Genomic DNA, 25,528 nt, shown 5'->3' with positions numbered 1-25,528 from the left:
GAGTAGGAGCATAGCTGTAAGAGTTAAAAGCCAGGCCTCCACTCCAAGATTTGTCTTATACAAGGTCAGGCTGATAGGGTGATATAATGCTTATCTCCAAGGGAGGGAGCACTGGACCACGTGCTCTGAGGATCAAACCATCCTACTCCCTTGACTTCTCTGATCCTCTGAGCTCTCCACAGATTCTGCTGCTGAGTTACCTACTCTGCCCTATGGTCAGCTTTACATGGAACCAGTTCACCAGGACCAAGATGGCTCTGGGGACAGCTAACGGTTGCCAGCTAATGCAGTTATAGACTTCCAACGCCATGTCCCCAGCATGCCCAGCTAGTCCAGAGGTTGTCCTGGGTCTGGTCCTGCTGCTCACCCTATTTCTCATAGACGTGTGAAGCTGTCCAGAGGTAAGAATTCTTTCCTGACCCATGACCCACTTGGGCCCCATCCAGGTCAGCCTGAGCTTGCCTGTCCATCGCAGGGCTGGAGATGCGGTGCCACGTGTTTTTAGCATATTTCTGTACATTTCCTTGTGTTTTTTCTTTGCTGTTGTTGGTTTCATGTGTAACCGTAGTAACTGTCCCCCTCTTCTGACTTAACTAGTTTGAATCCCTGATCTGTCTCTAATTTACTATGTAGCGTTAAGTAAGTCACCTTCTTTCTAAGTGTTTTCATTTCTTCTTTATAGTGGGTTAACTGGACATATGGCTCAAGTGGTAGAATGACAGCCTAGCTAAGTATGAGGCTGAGTTCTCATCCATGTATTGCCAAGAGAAAAAAAGTAGAGAGATTAGATAAGGCCGATTCAAGTTCTCAATTAATGAAAATCTTTACCACAGTTCTGGAATGCTTGTGTGTGTCCCTGGCAAAGGAGAAAGGTCACTTATGGGAATTGGAGTTTGAAATATGCTGCAGGAGAGGGCAGAAGGAAGAAAGGAAAAGCAGGGTGGTGCCAGTGGGCTGTAAGAAGTCAGAGCCTGGAGGGAGTGGAGTTTCCTAATAGAGTTCCAGTTTTATTCGTGGACAGTCAGCTGGTAGGGAAAGAGCAGAAACATGGGACTTGCTTGGTGTCAGGATACTTGGATCTTATCCCAGTTCCTTAGTTAAAAACGTCTCAGACATTTCTTACTGAGTCTGTTTCCTTCACAGTGTTTCAAAATATCTCCTATAATTCTCCTTCTTCTTCATTTTTAGAGAGGACACTGGGGTTTGAACTCAAGGCTTTTGTGTTTGCATGATAGGTACTCTGCCTCTTGAGCCATGCTTCCACCCGTTTTAATTCTTGATATTTTTTTTTTTGGTCATGGGTCTTGAACTCGGGGCCCGGGCACTGGTCCCTGAGCTCTTCAGCTCAAGGTAAATGCTCTACCACTTGAGCCATAGCAACACTTCCAGTTTTCTGGTGGTTAAATGAAGATAAGTCTCATGGGCTTTCCTTGCCCAGGCTGACTACTCTTGCTATTCATGCCTAGGTTGGCCTAGACTGCAATCCTCCTAGGTGACATTATGCCAAATTATTGGTTGAGATGGGGCAGGGGGTATTTCATAAATGTTATGCCTGAGGTGGCCTCAAACCACAATCCTTCCTACTTTTGTCTCTTGGGTAGTACTGTAGTTCTTTTTGTTTTTGTTGTTGTTGTTGTGGTCAGGGGCTGGGTGCTGTCCCTGAGCTTTTTTTGCACAAGGCTAGCCCACTACCACTCTACCACTTTAAGACACAGCTTTGCTTTCTGTTATCTGGTGGTTAATTGAGGATAAAAGTCTTTTGGACTTTCCTGCCCAGCCTGGCTTTGAACTGCAATCCTCAGATCTCAGCCTCCCGAGTAGCTAGGATGACAGGTGTGAGCCCCATTGCTCGGCTTAGTACTGTCATTCTTTAAAGGAGAATATATGTTTACCTAAATGGAAGTTCAAGTTCTTCATTCCAACTAGGATTTGGTCCTTCAGCTGTGGTTGTGTGACAAATTGTTCGTTGGAAAGAAACTTCTACAAAGGGACGTACTAACACCTTAAAAATCAAGAACAAATTCCGAAGTCCATCATCATTAGTTTGAATTATTTTGTTCTTAGCAGTATGTTACCAAAGGGTGAAGCAGAAAGAAAGACTGTCTAGAAGTATAAAATACGTGGAGCAGTGTGTAAGGCTTGGAAGCCAGGTTCCAGAGGCTCACCTGGCTCAGGGGGAAGTCAGCGCTGGGTGTCGGGCTGTGTGGACTAGGGGATGTTACATGCTTTTCACTGAAAGTCCTCGAAGATCTTGATGGCTGCTGGAACTTGCTAGAAGGGAAAGCGTGTGGTAGAAATTAATGACAAGGAAAGTCTACCTATAGAAATGATGGCTTTCATTTTCAAAGATGTATGGCCCTGGGCTGTACTGAGATGCCCTCCATTAGCTTGTTGACATTTCAGGAGACTTTCAGTGTGCTCTGGTCCCCCCCTCATTACCAAGTGATTGCCAGAACATTCTCCAGCTTCCATTCTTCAGGTCTGCTTGTGTGGCTGAGAACAGAACAGAAAAGGCTCTCTCCTTCACTCTCCTTCAATCGCCTGAGTGGGAGACTTGTCTTTCCCTCAGCCATGTGAGCCTCCATCCTTCTCAGGTAACAGAATCTTGACAAGCAGCTCATCTCAGTTCTCTGCCACTGTATTTGCTTTGAAGTAAATACGGTCGCTCTCCAATGGACCTTCCCCCCGCCCCCTCCCCCGCCCCCGTCATCTACCCCAGACACAGCATCTCTTTCTCTGGGCCTGCTGAACTTCATGGGGAAGAAGAGCCTGGGGAATTTTACGAGTTGAGCTTTACGAGTGAGTTGTACCCCCAGCTCCCTTCTGCGCTGCAGTTCTTAAAGGAATAAGTGGAGGTTGTATCTAGAGAGCATCTTCTAAATGCCAGCCCCATCCTAACAACTAACTAGCTTGCATATTTGTGCTGAATTTTATAGCTTGCCAAATTCATTTGCATTCATTAACGGACAAAGAAACAAGTTGTTTCTTTCTACCAGATTTTCAGCTTTGAACAAAGTTTCAGACAGATCATGAGACAATATGAATAAGACATGTAACACAACAACTACCAGAGAAAATCCTTTTCTTTTGGGAAAAGTAACAATTACATTATTTTAAAAACAAAACACAGAAAAACATGTGTTAGGCCAGGCACTGGCAGCTCACCTCTGTAATTCTAGCTAGATAGAAACAGCTCTTTCTAGCTAGCTAGCTGTACATCTATCTATATGATCTCTATAGAATACATGTATTTTCCCTAGATAATATATATATCCTGTATAGAGTCTATTCTATATTCTCTCTCTATATTTATTCCATAGAGACCAATCAGTTTTTCATCCCAGAGTCCAGCTTTGAGACACCAAACCTCCAAAGGTTTCAGGGCTTAAGGGGACACTTACAAGTAGAAAAGCATTGAGAATAGTTGGAACCAATGGATGTTTTGTAATAGGTTGAAAATTAGTCACTAAAGAAAAACAGAGCAAAATGATGGGGACAGAGGAATGGAGAGCTAGTGTAGAGGAACATAGGGAAAGAAGATGATGCCAAAGGCTACCATGATGCTCTTTGAATCCAGATAGTGGCTGACCTTGGTCAAGATACAACCTTTCCACTCCTACTTTTCCTTGGCAAAATGGACATCATAGTGGAATTAGTAGGAGTGATGATATAACATATGCAAATGTACTACCATAGTTTGTACAAGTTGAATGCACAACAAATTCCATATTACTCTGTTACACTGTTAGCAGAAAGCATTGTCATTCTTGGTCCTACTATGCCTTTCTGAAGGCATGAGATACTCAAGATTTATCTCACTTGTGGTTAAGAGCTCCATACTGGCCCCAGGATAGTAAGCCATACTAGCCATAGCTTCTGACAAGTAACGCTTAGTAGTGCCCTAGCTATATGGACTACTTCTACCACATTAAAAAGAAGAAGCAAATTCAGGGGGAGGCAGGTGAGAGGGATGTTGGGGCCGCAGAAAACTGTCTTAGCCCTTTTAATACACTGTGTAGTTCAGCTCTACCTTCCTGGCCTTGAAACCCTCTTGGAGATGTTCCCAATACTGAATTGACTCTATCACTTGCAAACAATAAGTAGGACCTTGGCTTCAGTGAGGTCCTCCAGGCCCCGCTGCCTAAAACTGACGTGAAGAATGAGCATCCTGACTCATTGTCTGGGACCCTGCGCACACCGTCCCAGGGTTGTGTGGGAGCTCTCACCTGGCCGTTGGCTTTCTCACTGGAATGTCGTAAGCCCGGACAATGTTCACCAGCAGTTTTATGTCCCCATCAGACAGGTTCTGGGCTGTCACCTTCTTCCGACCCTTTCTCCTTGGCCTCAGTGGTCGCTTTTGTTCTGCCAGCTTGAAAAGGCTCGTGCCCAAAATGCTAATGATTACAGAGCCAGATTAGGGTCCAGTTCGAAGTACACATTCAGAAAATTATGAGATGACCTTCCAAAATGTCCCAGGAATACAGCCCCCCCCAAGCTCTCCTTTTTATTAAATTACTATTTTTAGTTTTTTGAATATTCTCCTTTTAAACAGGGTAGAAATAGTCTCGAAATGAAGCTGATCCTATTGCCTGGGTTGTTAAGATGATTTTTTTTTTTGGTAGCTGCTTCTCATCAGAACAAGAAAAGCCATGTTCTGGTCCCTGCTGGCCTCCATTACCCTGCTCACCAACCAGCTCCTGAAACTGCTCTCCTCTTCACATCCAGACTCCTGCCAGACAGCTGAGATTTACCTTCTCCCAGGGACCTAGCCACATTGACTGGAAGGAACTCTCTCTGAGCCTCTCCAGAACTATTACCCTGATCAATTAATCAATTCTGTCTGTGTGTGTGTGTGTGTGTGTGTGTGTGCATGCGCTAGTACTAGGGTTTAAACTCAGGGCCATGATGCTCTCCCTTCGCTTTTTTGCATTTGAGCCACCGTTCTACTTCTAGATTTTGGCTGGATAATATAAGAGTCTCAAGGACTTTTCTGTCTCAACTGACTTTTACATGTAATCCTCAGATCTCAGACTATAGGCGTGAGACACCAGTGCCTGGTTATATAGTCTGATCATTTTTATTACAGTTGGTCACACAGTCTTCTCAGGCTGTTTGGAGATCTTGCTGGTGTCAGGTAGACCTGGGTGTGAATCCTGCCTCCATTCTTTGCCCTGGGGCAGCTTATTTTACTGCTTTAAGGCTGTTCATCGTCTATACATTGAGGATAATAATCCCAACCAACCTCTTGGGGTGACTGAGAGGATAAAGAGAGGAGTTTGAGCGCCCTGGTACTTAGGAGATGCCCTCAAGTGGTAACTGTTGTGATGATGACAGTTTCTGTATGACTACACTGGATGCGGTGCAAGGGACCTGGGGGAGGAGAACTCTCTCTCTGCCTTTCATTGACATGATTTGCTATAAACACTCATTGGAAGATGAAAGCAACAAGGCCAGTGACTCCACGGAGCAAATAAATTCTGGCCCAGAGATTAAATAGAAAGACAGATAGGACTTTGTCCCTGAAAGCAGAGATTGAAGACTATGCCAAAGAGCCACAGACTAAAGCCAGCTGTGCAGTACCAGCCATATGCACCCATCAGTACTCATGGCCTATTGCTTTCCTGGTGATTATTGAGCTGGCCAAACAGACTCTTAGGAGATGTGGGCGAGGGCGCTGCAGGCCCTGCGTGGTCATGGCTGGTAGATCCTACAGGAATCGGAGGCAGCTGCTCACACTTGTTTTCCAGAATAGGTTGCACAGAATAGGTTACCATTTATAAGTATGTTTTGTGTATCAAGAACACTAGGAGCCTTACATATAGTATTTCTTATCCATGAAGGCCTAAGATTTACCCCATTCTTTTCAGAGTCCCTGAGCAGTGCTTTGATTTGCTGCAGGCTCTTTACCAGTAGAAGGAGAGCTAGAGTTCAAACTCAAGGTCATTAACTATCAGAATACCCTCACTTTTCCAGGATACCTGCCGAACCCCAATTTGCACGGCTTTATCAGCATCCTAACATGACCAAGATTCTCCCTTGTGAATCCTTTCTCCCTCCTCAGGAGCTGACTCCTCTCATGAGGCTTGGATGTTTCCATAGCAGTCAGCCTGAGACCATTTCACAAACAAACATCTTAGTTTAAAGCCAAGAACAAACTGAAATTTAAAAGAAAAGAAAAGAAAAGGAACATACCCTGAGCCTTCAGAACTTAATGCAGAAAGTAAAGCAGAAAAGAAAAGAAAAGGAAAAACAGCATGAACAATCATCATCTAGTCTAAGTGAACTTTTCATGTCTGAAAACATTCAGTGACTGTGGACTCTGGGCCTGAAATAAAGATGGAGGTTTTGCATGAATCTGTATCATAATGTTGGAGGAGGTGCTATGGGTTGTACATCCTTTTTTTTTTTTTTTTTTGGTCTGAGCATGATTGGTGGAATGAAAGTTCATGGGAAATGACCTTGTCAGGAGACCAAGAGACTAGATCACAGAAAAGGTCAGGAACTGAATGGACCCCACAAAACCACAAACAGGAAGTTGTCTGTGATCTTTTTTGCACTTCTCCCTAACTGAGACCACTAGAGTATCATACAAAGTAACAGCAAATACAATCCCTTTCCAGCTTCTAGGTTAAATCAATTTTTTTCCTGCTGCCCACCACCTTCACCAAACATCCTAGGTTTGTGCCTCCCAGCTGTGAGGCTGACCCGACCCTAGAACTTCTGAGGGGGTTGGGGGGACTTAGTCACTTCTGCTTTTATCGATGGGAGTATAGGAAAGCTTGGTGTTGGGAAGTTGGGACAGCAGAATTTGTGCAGGAAGGCAATGATGTTGGAGTTCAAGGAATTGGAATGAAAATAGCAAAGGCTGGCGAGGTTGGTTTGGAGGAGCAGGAAGGTAATTAGGATGGACTCTCCTGGGATGCAAAAGGACCGGAGCTAAGATGACTTATCCTAATAGAAATCTCTCAATGACTGTTGGTAAGAGGCACTAATCTAGCAATTGCACATCATATGTTGATCAAAGCACCTTCTCTGGCATTTTTCATAGAATAACAATAAAATTTCATAGAAAGTATGAACGGTCTTGCTTGATTTACCTGATATTAGGAACTTCTTCTTCTACTACCAAGTCAGTAAGGAGAAAATGGTGCTTTGCGATGAGGAAGCGGTTCACCACAGACTCCCTAACCTGGGAAAAGAAATCGGCTTTGTTTAAAGCGTTTCTCTCACTTCAGCTTCAGAGTTTGCTCTCTTCAACTCTTCGTCTTTGCCCTAATTTCACCTCAGTGTGTCCACTGCCTCTCAGGCTGTTAACTTTCTCCACTGATCTGTTTTCTTCTTGCTGTGAATTCTCTAGTTGTCTCCACTAGACTGTAAGCTCCCTGAAGGCACAGTTGGGGTTTTTGTTTGTTTACTTTGTTGGTTTTTCTTGTTTAGGTCAGTGTTATATTTTCAGTAGCTGGAAATGTTCCTGGCACATAAGATGGCAAAAGTTCATGAGATGAAATTCATTTGAAATGACAAAAAAAAATCAGACCAGTTTCAAATAGACAATGCAGAACTGATTATTCATCCCTTCTATTCAGAACTTAAATAGAGGACTTGCTAGCAGCCAAAAGAGTAGGGAACTTCCCATGGTAGAATACTGGCTCTTTTCTCCCTGGGATGATGGTCTTAATGGGTTTTCTTACCTGCTGGAGGTACTTGGCTACCATAGCCCTATGGGTGTCGACGTGGTCTTTGGTTTCAATCACATTTCTGTCTCGTAACCGCTTCTCATAGTCCTAAAATCACAAGCGTATTATCATGATTTTAAAGTATGCTCTGATGCTCCTTTTTGGAATTAAGGAATAGTTCATCACATACAATTTAAACCATAAAATACGGTTCTAAGTGTTTCTTTCCCCTTCCTCTCAATTTTTGGCTTAGAATTGGCTTTATATGCAGTATCCAGGATTCTGACTCAGTTGGTTAAACTGCCTTAGTAGCAGAAGAGACTTCTGTACCATAGTTAAGAGTTAGCATATTCATGCAGGGAGGAACAGAGGGCCTGGGTGACACAGAGGAAGCAGTTATCATCCAAGGCTCTAAGCTCATCAAAGCCTCTGCTTACGTATTGCCTGACACATTTTAAGTAAAGCACTTCAGAGAATAGTAAAAAGCTCCAGATAAAATATTAATCATAATCAAACTATCTGCTGCTGACCTGGGCCAACTATATGGAGGAAGACAGGAGAGGTATCTGTTGGCTTTGTCAATTGAGGCCTCTCCCTTTTTCTGTCAGTACAATTGTGTGAGCCCCCTTCCATGTTCCCCTGTGTCCATGTTCACCTACAGCTGGGTGTCCAGTAGTGTCCTAGTTCAGTGACTCAGAGCTGTTTCTCAGGACTTTTGAACTTGGGACAGGAAAACACTTTTCTGATGGCCAAAGATGCCGGTGTAGACTTGGCTGGTCCTGGGGACCATGCTGCCCAGTACAGAAAACCCGTGTCCTCCTTGGCAAGGAAGTCAGCACACCGGAAGTCCAGATAGGATGGAGATGGACCAGACAGTGGAGCAGGTCCAGCATCTAGGGGGACATGAGGCAGAGGTGTGCCTGCTATTCCCAGGGGAGGGTATTTAGATATTTAAGCCTCTTCGGGGATTTCATTACCCAATAAACTCCTATTGGTGCCTGTGGTTGCTCAACATTTGGGGGTTTAATCCCATAGGATCACAAAGAGCCAAAACCAACTAACCAGAGATATTCTCCAGGACTAGTTTCGTCAAGAAAAATCATCATGGTATTCATGATGCTAGAGTGCTTTGCCAATGAACCTTAATGCATTAAAATGCAATTGAATTCCTAACTACAGCAGGAATAACTAGCCATAGTAATTGCCGAGATACTTATCAACCTTGCAATTCTAATTGGAGGTAATTCGACCAACGAACTCAGAATCCTGGTTACTGGTTAGTTTATATGTCATTATAATGAGACCTAGAGAGTGTTTACATGTCAAGTTCAAGAAAAGTAAGAGACAGGTAATATATAAAAGGGCTGACATATATCAAGATGTGCTGTATTCTTTAACTGCGTTGTTAAGTGGCAACTCCTGTGTATGACTACCAAAAGATTAATACTAATACTAATAAAGTACTCTAAAGAGAAACAAATACTGCTATGGAGAACAAGAACAGTCAAGTTATAATTGTGTGCCAGATGGCACAGCAGATACCTTCTTAGCCCTTTTAGGCAATTTCTTACCTGGAATATCTTTTCCATAATTTCTCGATCATATGCTGGAATTTGCTTGTAATTTCGGAATTCTGGTACTTCTTGGTTTCTAAGATGAAGAAGCCTGAATCTCTTGGATCTGTTTAATTCCTCATCTGAGATGAAATTAAATTCCTGTTGCAACTGTTCCAGTCGAAAGAAATCAGGGACATAGGATTCTCCACTGGTAGCAACCTACAAACAGAAAATGATCAGTTCTACCACAGACGAAAAGACAGTGTGGATAGGGATGGGAGAGAGAAAGGGAAGAGGTGACATTGTCCAAAAAGAAATGTAATCATTATTGGATGTAGGCCCTCTGTACACCACCTTTATAATAACAATAAAAATGTGATTTGCTACTTTACATGGAATATACTATACTTCAGGTAATATGGGCTCTCCTTCCTGATTTCTCTTCTTCACATTAAGAAGCAATGTGTTAGAAGAAGAGTTAGTAAAGACATAAGGATGACTAAAAGGAAGCTTGTTCTTAGGCTTAAAGAGACTAGGAGGAAATGAAAGAATGGAGAGTTTCATTGAGATTCCATTTGTCCCATCAATGGAATCATGCCCGTAGCCCTGATCACGAGAACCTATCCTGTGGCCCCCTTCTGTGGCACCTGCTTGCTTATTGTGGTTTTATACAAATTACAAAGTTGGCAGTAAAAGCCATTGTAGTTGGTTCTAAGAAATATAATGTGCTAACTCATGTCCCACTTTATTTATACATTCACTGAAAATGCGGCGAAAAAGAAAATGCAAGTAGAGGGTAGAGCCCTTTCAATGATCTCTCTGAGCTTCAAAATGGTCACCTTACCGAAATGAGTTGCATCAAAGGGGCATTGCTGGGGTCGTTAGGGTCAAGCTTGGACTCTGCTGCCCACTTGGCTAACTTCTTCATGTCTGTCAGTCCGGATGTGCCAATGGATGAGATGGCGTCCGCTCTCTTCAAAGCACTGGAAAACAAAACAAGACCCAAACTGAACAGCAACCAGCTGACCCCACAAGCCTAATTTTGCCACACAGCAGTTTATGTCAGGAACACAAAATCCTAGAGACAGAATTGAATACAGAACCCATTATTTCCACCAGAAGGAATCTTAATTTAGGGGCTACTTCATTTGAGGATTGTGAGGAAAGATGTTATAAGGCAATAAGGAACTATGACTGGAGGGCATACAACCGTGATCCCTGGAAGAGGTCTCCCAGTGCAGTAGTGTGCCTGTCCCGAGCCCTGGCTAGGAAAGAAGGCTGGTCAGTGTGGTCCAGCATGCCTGGATACCGCACGTCCTAAGTCACTCAGGCAGTGCACAGGAAATCACAAGTTGCCGGGGTATTCCGTAGGTCCCAGCTGCAGCTTTATCAAGTCTGGCACCTCCTGATAGTCATGCTCTGGTTCACCTCCTCTTGCAAGGCTGAAAGCATTAACTCCTGGGACCGCTCTTCAGCACGGAGGTGAAAATGAATGAAAAGTGTCCCTACTCGTGGCACGACCGGCCTCTGTGGGAAGTGGCTCCCGGCCTGGTGCAGAGATGAACAGCCTCACGCTTCCCTCACACAGAGGCAGGGGTTCGTATGGAGACGCAGAGGACACGAGAGGGACAGTACAGGTTCCTCTGCTGATTTCTCACACAGTGGAAATGACAACTCTACAGCCAAGGTGAATCCTTTTAGTTTAGAGACAGGTGATTCAGGCCTCAATGTCAGGTTGTGCATGGAGAAATGACAGAGGGACCAGGGTCCTGGGACTCCACAGGCTGCTTGGACCAGCATCGCCTAGGGCTTTCTGGACAGGTACTTTCTGGCCAGGGATGGCGTGAAGATAGACTTAGGGTGCTAGCAATCATGAAAGGAAGGACTTAAATGAAACCAGGAGGTTCTACACCAATCATTAGCAATGATAAATACACACAACCCGGTGCTGTGCACCCCCATCTACAAAATGGGGAAAAGAAGACCTCAGACCCTTTGTGATGCTTAAAATGCTTTTCATGTTGAGAATGAACTATACAACTTATGTGTGAGGATGGGAGGGAAGAACTGGACAAGAGGGAGGGAAGGGGTGACATTGTCCAAAGAGAAATGTCCTTGTTACCTGACTTATACAACTGTCACCTCAGTGTAAATCAACTTCATAATTACAATAAAGAAACAAAATAAATTTTAAAAATGCTTTTCACTGTATCGGGCATGGACAAATAGCTTTCATGCAAACACTGACATTAGTCATCAGTTAATTCTTGCCACCAATTACCTCCGACATCCAATGTTCTGATGCGACAGTGGAGGGATTAAAGGTATTCCATTCTCTCCGATGGCCCATGCCACACTGTGGGACACTTTCCCTGAGGTCATTAGAATCAGCTGATTGCTGCCATCAGCTTCAAAGGAGAAGGGCACTCCTAGGGAGACATCAACAGGGTATTTGTTTAAAAAGCAGGAGCCCAGGCCTAGTAATAATACAGAGCACAAATGGATGGAACTGAAATGGGGGGGGCGTAGCTCTGTTGCTGTGCAGCTGTATACAGCTGTGTGTGTGTGGCTTTGACAAGCTACTTGTCTGAGCCGTATTGTTTTACCTGCAAATATGGGAAACTGATAGCGCTGTCTTTGCAGACCTATCTCAAAGGTATTTATATTTGCTCATTCAGTCAACCTACTTAATTTGTGAGGCTTTGTCATAGGTAGTGAAGTAAGCACAATTTTAATAATAATGATTAAAACCAAGTTCTCCTCTGAGAGTGTTTGTACTTGAACGTGTGTAAAAGGTAAATACTAAGATAAGTACTTAGTGTGTTTGAGAGTGGCTAAGTGCTAAGGAGAATAGATTAGGAAAGGCAAGCAGGAAATTTGTACTCTGTGAGGATGGGGAAGGGGTCAAAATTTAACTCCAGTGGCCAAGAAAGTCTGACTAAAAGTGACTGAGGAAAAGCAGTGAGACATGGAGGAATGTTTGGAGAAAGCACTCCTGGCAGAAGGAGTGCGTGTAAGTGTCCTGAGGCGGCTGCCAGAGCCCAAGTTCAGTGAATTGATGTCTGCAGAGCACCTTGTGCTTGGCCAGTCAAGAGCACACAGCCACTGCCGGCCATCACAAGCTGTTATGACTACTATGAGCCCTTACTGTTTCCTTCTGCAAACTAGAAACTAATGATACAGACTCCCTGGGTGATAGGATTTAATCAGCTTTATGATTTCCAGATCATTTCTTCATATTGAAAGAGCGTCCTTTATCTTCATCTGCAAAATACCCTATAAACCAAATGTCAGTGGCTTGCTCCTGTCATCCTAGCAGAGATCCATGGAAGGCAGTGAGTAAGAACTGGACAGTCTGAACGCACAGGAAAGACCCCCTCCTACGTATGGTGGGACTCTTGTCCCAGTTATGTAAAGGCTGAATTTGGGAAGAATCATGGTCCTAGGCCAGGTCAGGAAGAAAGATGGTGAGACTCTTTCTCTTTCAACAGAGAGAAGCTGGGACATTGTGGCATGCACCTACCACCCTGGCTATGACAGTTAGTCTAAAATAGGCAGATGTGGTCCAGGCACATGCCTGGGTAGAAAGACCCTATCTCAAAATAACCAGTGGACCAAAGAGCTGCAAGCATAGCTCAATGGTAGAGAGCTTATTGACAAGCCCAAGGCCCTGAATTTAAACCCTAGTATGACCCCAATGAGTATGAATGCGGCAGAAAATGTTCAAGCATGGTACATAACCACTAAATTCACATAGCTTCTCAGTGTCACAACTAAGTTTGAGTCTCCACATTTTCAAACTGGTGACTGAATTTGGGCCTCAGTGAATTCTTGCAGATAACCTTGAGATATAAGCAAAAACAAAACAACAACTAACAAGCCAGATACTAGAGGCTCAGGCCTGTAATCTTAGGTACTCAGGAGGCTGAGATTTGAGGGTTACAGTTAGAATCCAGCCCATGTAGGAAAGTCTGTAAGATTCTAATCTCCAATAAAATACTCAGAAAAAGTGAAGCTGTGCATCAAGTGGTAGAGTGCTACCTTTGAGCAAATGAATCTCAGGGACAGCACCCAGGCCCTCAGTTCAAGCCTGGCACACATACAAAAAAAAATCCAAGAGAAAATCATTGTCAGAAATATTAAGGAAAAAGCCATCTTTGAATAAGAGGCAATGAGATCAAACTAATAAACAGATATTGGAATGATAAGGCCGAATAGTAAAAATATTTTAATATGTACAAATAAAGTTAGATGAATGAATGAAAAAGAAATCACTTATAATCTGAAAAAAGGAAAAAGGAAATCAGAACTGACCAGATAAAGAACTAAGTAGAATTTCTATAGTCAAAAAGTGTACTAACTGGAAGGACAAAATAATGATGAATTTCAATGATTAGGCACAGCTGAAGAATGAATTCATGACTTGAAAGACCAATTAAAAAAAAAGACCAGTTTAAAGAAATTAAATAGAATGTAGCAGTGAAAGAAAATGATATGCATTTTTTAAAAGTAAAGAAACATGTTAGAGTGAGGTCAATCATATATCTTCTTAGAATTGTAGGAGATGAGATTATAATTTCTCTATTATTACTATTAAAGTTAATATTCTATTAAGCCTTAAATCACTGTTATTTTTCATCCACAGAGCTTTATCTTGAGTTATAATTAATTTTTACAAAAGATTCCTAGATATGAAATTAATAAATCATAGGACAAATAACAGTTTACCAAAATGACTTAGTGAGCAAGGCACTGGTGGCTCATGCCTGTCATCCTAGCTACTTAGGAAGCTCAAATCTGAAGTTCTAGGTTCAAATTCAGCCCCAGTAAGAAAATTCATGAGACTCTTATCTCCAATTAACTACCAAAAGGCTGGAAGTGATAATGTGGGTAGAGCACTAACATAAGTACAAATGCTCAGAGACGGTACCCAAGCCCTGAGTTCAAGTCCTAGTACTGGCACAAAAGACTTAGCAAAAAAAATCATGTATTATCATTGTTTTCATTTGAATGAATTGTCTGAGAAGTGAAAGAAAAGCCACAATCCAATCTCCAGCCATGGAGGATGGTTAGCTTTGCATACCACTTCCAACTCCTTCATGGTCCAGGGTCACGTGCTGGTTACTGCTGAACTCCACTTCCTCCGTGGGAGCTCTTCCCGTCACAACAGTCGTCTCAGGAATAGGCAGAAACACCTCAGCTAGCAAGCTGGTACTACTGTATCCAACCGTTTCATAGACCTGAAACCCGGGGGAGAGAGCCAGCCAGTAAAAGAAAACAGAACAGAATGTGTGTACTCTTAGATAATCAATCCACATATTTGTGGGTTTGTGCTGGTCATTATCCTAGCCTAGAAGTCTCATTTCAGAGGAGAAAGCTGAGTTGCATTGCATGGTCCACGGAGAACAACTTATACCCTTGTTTGTAGACAAGTTTCTGACCCCCTGTTTCTTGCCCGGCTTACCTGCCTGGAGCAGGGAGGTTGTGTGTGAAATGGGGCTCCCGCTGTTTCTATTCCAAATCAACAATGCAAGCTAGAGAGTGGGCTTCTTTTTCCTGGTTCAAATTGTTCTCAGAGGAAATGTTTGAAACAAGGACACACCACTAGAGGCTCTCTTATTGTACCAGTATCTTCACTGGAAGCACTCCAGAGGGTCACATTTAAATCCACTTTGGGAATCTCTAAAATTGTATTGTAGGACTTTCTTTGTTAATGGCTGAAGTCCCACACACTTTGCCCTAGACCTTCTATGATGGAGCCATCTAGATCACTAGGGTTCAGATACTAATTACTCATGCCATCACCAGGAGGTGGTGATAAGAATATACAACCCAAAGCTGGGAGTCAGTGGTTCATGTTTATAATCCTAGCCACTAAGGAGGCTGGGATTTGAGAATCTTGGTTTGAAGCCAACCTGGGCAGAAAAGTCCATGAAACTCTGATCTCCAGTTAACTACCCCCAAAAGCCAGAAGTGGAGCTGTGGGTCAAGTGGTAAAGTGCTAGCCTTGAGCACAAAAGCTTAAGAAGAGTGACCTGAGTCAAAACCCCAGGACCAGAACAACAACAACAAAAGAATATACAATTCAGCTTCAGTTAGACTTTCTGTTTCATTTGGTCAAGTCTCTCCTGTATTCTTGGCTCACATTACTTTTGTGATATAACAACAAAATACTTCATGGTTCTAATGACTTATTTTCTGTATTTTATTCTTTTTTTTCTCCATGACATTTGAGTAACACTGATGAACTCTGATGCCTCAATTTCTACTTTTACTTCTATTAATTAATCTTTGCATTTTGTCTTTTGTAATAGGGCCTTCTTTGGATCGATGATTTTCTCTTTTACTTCAATGCACAAAGGTGACATTCTGAATCCTCTCTGCCTACCCTTCATTACAAGGCATGTGACCTGTGGCCTTTCCCACCGTGAGGATAAACTTGGGCCTGGCTACCATTCTGGCCTCATCTCTCTTAAATCCATTATCCCATGTTTGCAAGATAGCTAAGTGAGCTTGAAGGGACCAAAGTGGGCGGGGGTGAGGGTGGGGCAAAGTCAGAGGCAGAGTTTGCATAGGAACTGCACTCAGGACCTCAGACATAATGTCCCTGTGAAAGGCTGTATCTACCAAGAGGCAGGCTTGCCTGTGGTGCAGTGGTATGAGAGGAAGCCATAGTGGGACACTGATGTTCCTGTCCAAAATCATCTTTACCACTAAAAAGGGTGGTGATTTTTATCTATCTTAAAATATTCTTGGTAGATGTCAGATGTATATTACAATAATGTAATCATCATCATCATCATCATAATAATAATGAATATGAGGGTCCTGGTACCTAGCCTTAACTATCATGGACTCATGGCAAATCTCATTTCATCATACTCATTTCATACTCTCAACTATTCTCTTTTCCTCCAATACCTTGAACCTAGACATTATTTAATCTGTAACTATTAATCTGTGCATCTGTAAATGTGTCCTTAAAAAATTATTTTGCAGGTACTGGGGCTGAACTTAGGGCCTCATATTTTTACTTGGCTTTTTACCCAAGGCTGGCATTATACCACTTGAGCCACACTTCCAGTTTGGGCTTCTTCTGCTTAAGCAAAGATAAGAGTCTCACAGACTTTTCTGCCCAGGCTGGCTTTGAACTGCAATCCTTAGATCTCAGTCTCCTGAGTATCTAGGATTATAAGCGTAAGTTACTGGAGTCTGGCAATAAAAGGCATTTCTAAAGGCAGAGACTAACCTTTTCTTCTTGAAAATTTATTGTGATGTCTCCGTAGCCAAGAGATGGTTTAAAACCATCTCAAACCTTTAGAGATTACAAAATTCTTGGGATCGTGACTATAATGAAAATGCACACCTGAAGTGTTAAACTCTCTGGCCAGTTGAATATTTGCAAGTTGAAAATCTGTCCAAAGTGAACTCGGAAGTCTGGTCCTAGTTGCCGGCTCACCGTCCTGGATACCTCCTTGCTGTTGAAGAGGACTTTTAAATACACCGAGCGCCTCTTAACATCATCCCTTCGTAAGACCTCCACCCTGCAGGTGAGACCATTTGCAGCTGTCATTAGCATTCATTTCATAAATATCACTGAAATCATTGACAAATGCATAATGAACATTATAAGAGACACTGGAGGTAACTCTCTATTTAACAGCCCCTATTTTAACCAAAATAGCCACAGCTTTCCTAGAACTTAGTATAGTAAAAGATATAACATAAGCTGGGTGCTGGTGGCTCATGCCTCTAATCCTAGCTACTCAGGAGGCTGAGATCTGAGGATTGTGGTTCAAAGCCAGCCTGGGCAGAAAAGTTTGTCAGACTTATCTCCAATAAGCTACTCACAAAAAGCTGTTAGTGGCACGGTGGCTCAAGTGGTAGAGTACTAGCCTTGAATGCAAAGAAGCTCAGAGACAGCACCATGGCCCTGAGTTCAAGCCCCAGGACCAGCAAAAAAAAAAAAAGAAGTGTAACATAAAGCCTACAGAGAAGTCACTGGCAGACAATGGAAAGGGGTATGCTGCTGGAAATAACATTGTACTGGTGTCTCAATTTTCTCAAACAAGCCTTACATTTGCATCCCAAACAAAACATTAAGGAAATTCTCTCTCTCTCTCTCTCTTTCTGTTAGTCATAGGGCTTGAACTTAGAGCCTGGGCACTGTCCTAGAGCTCTTTTGCTCAAGGCTAGTGCTCTAGTATTTTGAGCCACAGGTCCACCTCCAGTTTTCTGGTGGTTAATTGGAGAAAAGAGTCTCACAGACTTTCCTGCCCCTGCTGGCTTTGAACCATGATCCTCCGATCTCAGCCTCCTGAGCATCTAGGATTACAAATGTGAGCCACTATGCATCTCTTGTTAAATGGAATGAATTCAAATCATAAGTGATAGTAATGATTTATACTTTGTTAATAAATTCTATTATAAAAATGTTAATAGCCTATTTGATAGCAAGTCTGTTTGTTGGATGGACTCATTATCAAGTTTGATCAAGTCTTTCTGTAAGATTCTTTTGCTCATACTGTGTAGTGCAAGATAAATAGCATCATATTCAATGTGTTTGTGTATGTACTGGTGTACATATGCACTCATGAGTGTGCAAACCTTGCTCACCTGGGACACTGGTCATTGGGCGTCACACTCCCTGCCAGACTCAGCTCTGGGACCAGCATGGGCTCCCCTGGCCGCCTCCTGCTGTGGGCTGCTCGCTCCCTCACCCGCTGCTCGATGGCTGCTGGGTCGGTGGGCTCTGGAGGGATGGGCTTCACAGGGCCTTCCTCAGCAGGGAGCTCCTCAGTCTCTTCATCCAGATCCTCTTCTGCTGCTTGCTTCTTCTTCTTCTTCTTGGCCCTCTATTGGATAAGAGACCACATGATGTCAAGTAGGAGCCTGAGAATTTCACACAGGTGTGCAGTGATTCATGCTAGATACACCTGGGTGCAAACCCAGTCCATCTCTCCCAGCTGGTCCCTGAAGGGCCTCAGTTTTTTCACCACCAAGTGGAGACAAGCAGAAGAGAGTCCTTCCAGGGCTACCAAAATGAAGAAACCCCTGTAAAAGTACTTATCAGAAGCATCCATCACCCTACATTCAAGGTGCTAATACATGCTAACTACTTAGTACTACTACTTGACATGAATATCAGCAATTATTATTACCCATACAGAGCCCTACCACTGGACTCTCTACAAAGCCAGCTCTGCTGTGAGACAGCAGAATGGCCTTTGAACAAATGCTTTTGTCAGTCAGTTTCCCCCTGCCCTTCCAGGGAGAGGGCAGGAAGAGAGACAGCACGGATCAAGCAGTGGATGCCTGTCTGCCAGTTCAGCTTCTTTTCTCCTGTCTCAGGGCCTGCTTTCCCATACCCACCCCCGCCAGCCTTGTTCCAGGTTAAGCAATGGTCTCTACACACTTGGGCTTTCTTCCAAGCTTTCCATTGCTGATGGGAAGTTCTATACTCTTCCATCTTCTGTTCATATGCTTCTGTGTGTTCCTCCAACAATTCTCTTATTTCAGCTTGAATTTCTGCTTCATATACTTCCTCATCTGCTTTCTTGTCAACTTTTTCCCTGAAAATCAATTTAGGGTACCTTGGTTATGCCTGGACATCAAGTAAGAATGTAATAATCCTTAGGTGCCAGGTTTGCTTCTAAAAATGCTGTATTAGTTACTTTTCTTGGAAGGTAGAGTATGCTGGAGAATAGAACCCAACACCTTGTGCACACAAGATCAATTCCAAATGATGAATGATTAATGATGAAATATGACATGAAAAAAATGTAAGGATTGTAGGAGATAATATAGAATAATATATATTATATATTGGTTATATACAATATATATTAATTATATAGTATGTAGTATAGAATAACATATAATATATAAAATATAATATAGAATATCTACATGACTCAAGGGGTGGATTTCTTTTTTGTTGTTGGCGGTGTTGGTTGTGGGGCTTGAACTCTGGGCCTGAGCGTTGTTCCTGAGCTCTTCAGCTCAGGGAGCCACAGCACCATTTTTGGTTTTCTGGTGGTTAATTGGAGCTAAGAGTCTCACAGACTTTCCTGCCTTGGCTGGCTTTGAACTGTGATCCTCAGATCTCAGCTTCTTGAGTAGCTAGGATTACAGATATGAGCCACTGGTACCCGGCCAGGGGGGTGGATTTCATAAGCAGCGTATAAAAAACACCAATCATAAATAACTAATATATTTTATCTACTTAAAATTAAGACTTTCTATTAAAGACATCAGGGGAAAGGAGAGAGACATACAGAGAAAGAAAAACAGAGACAGAGAGACAGAAAGAGATATATACCTATAGGATAGCCCATCAACAAACTCTCATATCCAGTATATGAGATCTATTTATATGCAGAACTCATTCAAGTTATGGAAAAAAGCTTTAAAAAAAGACACAAGCCAGTTCAAAAAAATTGACATTAGTCTTGAACAAGCACCTCACAAAAGGACACACCCAGATAGCCAAATCATGTGTTTAAAAAAGGCCCACCTTGGTGAGAGAGAAGAACTAAGGGAGAGCGAGGGAAGGGGTTGCACTGTCCAAAAAGAAATGCACGCTTTACCTGATGTGGGCACCGTAACTCCTCTGTACGTTATCTTTAGAGTAACAATAATTTTTGAAAGGCAATGAGGGAACTATTGAACATGCCAGCGGCTTGGCAAAATGTGAATGATTAGCCCATCAGGTGGAAGGAATGACCTTGGAGCGTAGGCAGCAAGAACACTGGCAAAGGTAGGAAGAGGCATTGCCACTCATCTGGGTACATTTTTGGGAAATTTGGGCATATATACCTAAAACACAAGGCTGAAAATATCTATAGAAATGACATCTATGACAGAAAAATGGAATCAACTCAAAGGCCCATCACCTCTGATATATATATCAGATATATATATATATATATTCATATAATGATGTTTTATAAAAAGAAAGAAACAAAGAGAAAAAGAGAGAAAGAAAGAAAAAAAAGAAAGAAAGGAAGAAAGAACACAAGGGCTGGGCATGGTGATATATGCATGTAATCTCAGTTACTCAAGAGGCAGACATCAAGAGGATCACAGTCACAGGACAAAAGCAGTCCAGGCAAAAGCAAGAGACCCTATCTGCAAAACAAACTGAAAATGAGCAAAGCAAACTAATAAACAAAGGGCTGTAACTTAAGAGATAGAGACATCAAGTTCCATCCCTAGTACCACCAACAAAATACAAACAACTTTCTTTCTGTGCTGAGAGTTGAACCAAGGACCTCTACCACTATCCATCAAAAATCTGAGGCTGGGTCTGAGGGTACAGCTCAGCAGCAGAGCTCCTACAAGGCCCTGGGTTCCATCCCCAGCATGGCAAAAAATATGAGGTGCCTGCAGCCAGCAAGGACCCTAAATTCCCACAACTGAGGGGTGACTACCACCTTCCCTCACTGCCCCGATCAGCACTAACAACAACAAAAAGCCAACCACAGCTAGGTGCACTTTATAGTACTGAAGAAAAGAAACAAGTATGCATTTACTATAGAATACACACAAGATAGTCCACTACTGTGAAAGGCAAAGGCAATATTACACTAATTCTCAGGCATAGACACTAGTGGTGAAGAATAAAATAGGAAAACAATGGTCACAGAAGTGCTACTTCTAGGAGAAAGGGGCTGTGAAAGAGACACAGGGCTGCCCAGGGGCCTACAGTGTGTGTGCGTGTGTGTGCATGCATGTGTGTGCATGCACGTGTGTGTGTGCATGTGTGTGCGCACATGTGTGTGTATGCATGTGCGTGCGTGCATGTGTGTGTGCATGTGTGCGTGTGTGCGTATGTATGTGTGTGTGCATGTGTGTGCATGCATGTGTCTGCGTGTGCGTGTGTGCATGTGTGTGTGCGCACAGGTCCTGGGGCTTGAACTTTAGATGTCAGGCTCTCACTTGGCTTTTTCACTCAAGGTTGGCACTCTATCACTTCTGGCTGTTTGCCGGTTAATTGGATGTAAGAGTCTTTTGGATTTGTCTGCCAAGGCTGGCTTAAAACCGAGATTTTCAGCTCTCAGCCTCATTATCACAGCTAGGATCACAGGTGTGAGCCATTGGCACTTGGTTAAGTTGTCACTTTTTTTTTTGTGATCAGTTGTGGGGCTTGAACTCTGGGTTTGGGCACTGTCCCTGCCCTCTTCAGCTCAAGGCAAGTGCTCTACTGCTTGAGCCGCAGCACCACTTCTAGTTTTCTAGTGGTTTATTGGAGATAAGAATCTCATGGACTTTCCTGCCTTGGCTGGCTTTGAACCATGATCCTCAGATCTCAGCCTCCTGAGTAACTAGGATTACAGGAATGAGCCACAGGTGCTTGGCCTCAGTCTTTAAAAACTAATTATGTCTTATACATTTTTCAGGGTATGATATGAATTAATATAAGAAGATTTCTAACAGAAAAAGCCTACTTTTTCAAAACAAGTTTCAGGGGTGTATTCGTAAACCTCTGGAATTCTCGAAGGGATTTCATCTCTTTCCACACTTTTATGATGGTCTTCAGCAGTGTTCGATCTCTTTCTTGCTCAGCATCACGCAGTTTTCTTGTTTGTCTACAAGAGAGCAACATGTTAGTGCATATTAAAAAGTTATCTAGGTGGGTTTGTAAATGAAAAGCCACTCATAATGCTTCAAGTAGACATTAGATATATAACATGATTATGTATGGTAAACTATTATGCAGAAGCCAATGAAAATTCAAAGAAAATAGGAGGCCATTCTGGGTTTGAGAGATTTACTTGATTTTGTTCTTTCTAGGTGAATATGACCTCCATGAAACTAAATTATCTTCAAAAATTCTTATTTTTGGTAACTCACTCTTGTAATCCTTGCTGCTCAGGAGATTGATATCTGAGCATCACAAGTTTGAAGCCAGCTCTGGCAGGAGAGCCCATGATAGCCTTATCTCCAGTTAACTACCAAAAAAATGTGGAAATGGAGATGTGGCTCAAGTGGTAGAGCACCAGCCTTGAGCAAGTAAGCCAAGCAAAAATATGAGGCCTGAGTTTAAGCCTCAGTCCTGGTGTGTGTGTGTGTTTGTGTGTGTGTTTGTGTGTGTGTGTGTGTGTGCATGCACACACAGCCTCATTTATACACAGCCTCCTTTATAATTATGAAAATAATTGGGCTAGGAATGTGGCTTAGTGGTAGAATGCTTGCCTAAGTATGTATGAGGCCCATTCCTTGGTACCATATAAACAAAAAAATAAATAAAATTAATTTAAATAAAAAGAAAGTAAGCAAGCCAATAAACACAGTTCTCATAGCTTAAACTATTGAAATCACTGCAGAGACTACTGCTGTCTTAGTCATCCACCAAACACTGAAGTCTGTGTTAACACAAATCACGAGCTCTGCAGAGGCCAGATGATGTAATGCTATTACACGCCTTAGAGAGTTTCGCTGTTAATGAGAAAGCCAACACTTTCAGCATCACTCAAAGAGGCAGCATTTGAAAATGCTTTTGTCTCTTCATTTCTACTGTTTAAGGTGTTTGAGAATTATTTAGTACTTTACTTTTAGCCCTCTTTAGAATAAATAGCCAATTCCAGACGCTACATGTACTCTATTATGCCACGAACTGGCTATTGAATGAATGAGACAATTATTTAGGTTTTGGACAGGTGCCATGTGTCATTCCAGGGCACACAGAAGTGTCTGTTGCCAGGGGGTTTATAACGTAGCTCAGGATACAGACTCACATATAAATGATGATAACATACAATGTAGTTTTTGCCTAAGAGCATGCTGTGGGAGGCTGGGGAGTGAGCATTGTAGAAACCAGCACCTCCAGACCGCAGGACGGCCTGGTGCCAGAGGCCCCATGGGGTGGGGGTGGGCTAGCTGAGGCTGTAGAGAGGGTACAGTGAAGGAAGGCGGTCTAGGTTTCTAATGGTTCAACTGGTGGCAGAGAAAAAGGAAGATGGCAAAAGATGATGGTCAGCAAGTAGTTGGGTAGTCAAGAGTCAGGACTCTCTGAAGTCTTTAGAAAAGTAAGAGATTGAGACACATTGTCCTTAAAAGTAGTCAAGCCCAGTGATTAGGGGTGCAGTTGTTGAACTAGCCCACCCGCTAGCTGGCCCTAGAAAAGCTACTTCATTTCTTCCTGCTAGCTGAGGTGGGAAAATACATTAATACATGGGGTGCACCTAGCCTAACATCAGGGTACAGGGCTGCTATCCTGCATCGGCTACCTCCCTTGTCTTGTTTTTTTTTTTTTTTTTTTAACTGCAGTATAATGAAAAACGAAACCAAGGACAAATACAGCCGGATACTTGATAAAGAAAGTAGGAAATGTGAAACAAGTCTGGGGGAAGAGGCGGATGGGATGAAAGAGAATGGGGGCAGGGGAGGCCCTGATTAAGAAGCTTTGGACGCTTAGACGTGTAAACATGTAGCCCCCTTGAACCTTCTGAAGTGCAAAGAGAAAATAAATAAAGCTGGGTGCCCATGGCTCACGCCTGTAATCCTATCTACTCAGGAGGCTGAGATCTAAAGATCGCAGTTGGAAACCAGCCAGGGTAGAAAGGTCCCTGTGAGAATCTTACCTCAAAATCCAGTCATGGAGCAGTGGCTGAAAGTAAAAGAGTGTTAACCTTGAGCAAAAATGCTGAGGGGCAGTGGCCAGGCCTGAGTTCAAGCCTCACCACCACCACCACCACTACCACCAATGAAAGAGAAACGAATAAAATAATAAAGTACTTGAAAATAGGCCCTAGTGGCTCACTCCTCCTAGTCTCTCAGGAGGCTGGGATCAGAGAATCGTGGTTTAAAACCAGCCTGGGCAAGAAAGCCCATAAGACTCTTAACTCCAATAAACAGCAATGACAAAACAGCAACAGCAACGAAAGTGGAAAGTAGAGCTGTGGCTCAGGTGGTAGAGCACCAGCCCTGAGTGAAAGAAAGCTAAGGGACAGTGCCTGGGCACCGAGTTCAGGCCTCAGTACTGGCACTAAAACAAAAATCAAAACAGGAGAAAAACTTGAGTAGCTGGTTAGAACAATACCAACCTGCCATATAAAATGATGTCACTGAGAACATAGAAAATAACAACCTGCAATGTAAAATCACTTTACTGAGAACATAGCACAGTCAGGATTTTGATACAAATTTTAACTATTTCAAAAATAGATTTCTCTACCTCCTTTTAAAAATTATCATAAAAATAAAATGTATTCTTTTACCTTCATTAATTTCCACTTTGGAAAAGAATTTCCAACTCATGTTTAGATTATAAGAAAAAAAACTATACACTAAAACTCTTGATTATTTTCTGTTCTAAGGACTTACTCTGTGGCAATACTTACACAGAAATACATAGATGCAGGAATTATAATTATAACACAATTTAAATAATATAGTAACTAGCAGTCTACTTGAGAGTGTACAGCTATGATAAAGCTATATGATAAATGATAGGGTGGGAAATATTGGCCTGGCTCACAGGCCATATAAGGCCTGACACTTGGCACCTGATTGGACAAAAATATATTTTTCTCATATGCCTCTGGTGTGTTTCTCATCTGCTGCCCTCAGCCACCGCCTAACCTGATGATTTGTGTGGTCTGTGGATGATCTTATAAATATCTAAATGGCACACGGAAGAAAAAAAATTCCACATCCTGGCTAGACTCAGACATATTCTAAGAGGAAAAAAGTCTAAGATGCTTTCTACATAAAAAAGCAAGTTGCAGAATGGTATATACAACATGATTCCTTAAAATTATAAAATGGTTGTACACGAGCACATCTATGTGAGTGTGTAAGTCTGTGTGTGTGTACACACAGTCTATAACTAGAAAAAATATAAACAGGGCTTTCTATTAAGGAGGGTACTTTACATAATTCTAACATTTTATATATGACTAATAATCAGAGTTTTAATTTTTGAATTTTTAAGTTATAAATAATTCAAAGAGACAGGAAAGTAAAGATAATATGTTGACACCTGGTAGTTTGGCTTGTTTTCTTGAGGTTTAAAAAAAAATAAAGTGTTAGAATTACATTTGAAGATTTCTTCCATTCTACAATAGAACCTGGCATGTACTTTTTCTGTCTTTCCACGCCATACCTCTGTGTCCCAGAACAAGTAAGAGCTGTCTGAGGTGTTCTTCAGGATTTGTAATCAAATCGTAGAATGAGAAGGATGTGGCACCTGGATAGTCTTCTCTTCTCTTCTCTTCTCTTCTCTTCTCTTCTCTTCTCTTCTCTTCTCTTCTCTTCTCTTCTCTTCTCTTCTCTTCTCTTCTCTTCTCTTCT

At 42.4% G+C, this 25,528-nt stretch overlaps 1 protein-coding gene across 1 annotated transcript in view; it reads right to left on the bottom strand.

The window, feature by feature from the left end:
• Positions 1 to 25,528, bottom strand: part of Cc2d2a (coiled-coil and C2 domain containing 2A) — a 77,077-nt gene that overhangs the window by 16,749 nt on the left and 34,800 nt on the right. The window contains exons 12-24 of the mRNA XM_013008888.1: positions 21,682 to 21,822; positions 18,648 to 18,804; positions 17,849 to 18,087; positions 16,599 to 16,776; positions 14,316 to 14,472; positions 11,514 to 11,661; positions 10,077 to 10,215; positions 9,248 to 9,451; positions 7,692 to 7,784; positions 7,098 to 7,189; positions 4,227 to 4,394; positions 2,166 to 2,271; positions 1,893 to 2,002 (exon numbers count right to left, since the gene is read on the bottom strand). Of these exons, the coding sequence (XP_012864342.1) occupies positions 1,893 to 2,002; positions 2,166 to 2,271; positions 4,227 to 4,394; positions 7,098 to 7,189; positions 7,692 to 7,784; positions 9,248 to 9,451; positions 10,077 to 10,215; positions 11,514 to 11,661; positions 14,316 to 14,472; positions 16,599 to 16,776; positions 17,849 to 18,087; positions 18,648 to 18,804; positions 21,682 to 21,822 (1,932 nt within the window). The remainder of the gene's footprint in view (positions 1 to 1,892; positions 2,003 to 2,165; positions 2,272 to 4,226; positions 4,395 to 7,097; positions 7,190 to 7,691; positions 7,785 to 9,247; positions 9,452 to 10,076; positions 10,216 to 11,513; positions 11,662 to 14,315; positions 14,473 to 16,598; positions 16,777 to 17,848; positions 18,088 to 18,647; positions 18,805 to 21,681; positions 21,823 to 25,528) is intronic.

This window comes from Dipodomys ordii, unplaced genomic scaffold (genome assembly GCF_000151885.1).
Source record: "Dipodomys ordii isolate 6190 unplaced genomic scaffold, Dord_2.0 Scaffold8, whole genome shotgun sequence".
NCBI lineage: Eukaryota > Metazoa > Chordata > Mammalia > Rodentia > Heteromyidae > Dipodomys > Dipodomys ordii.
Note: the sequence above shows the minus strand (reverse complement) of the source record. Positions and strands in the feature narration are given on the sequence as shown.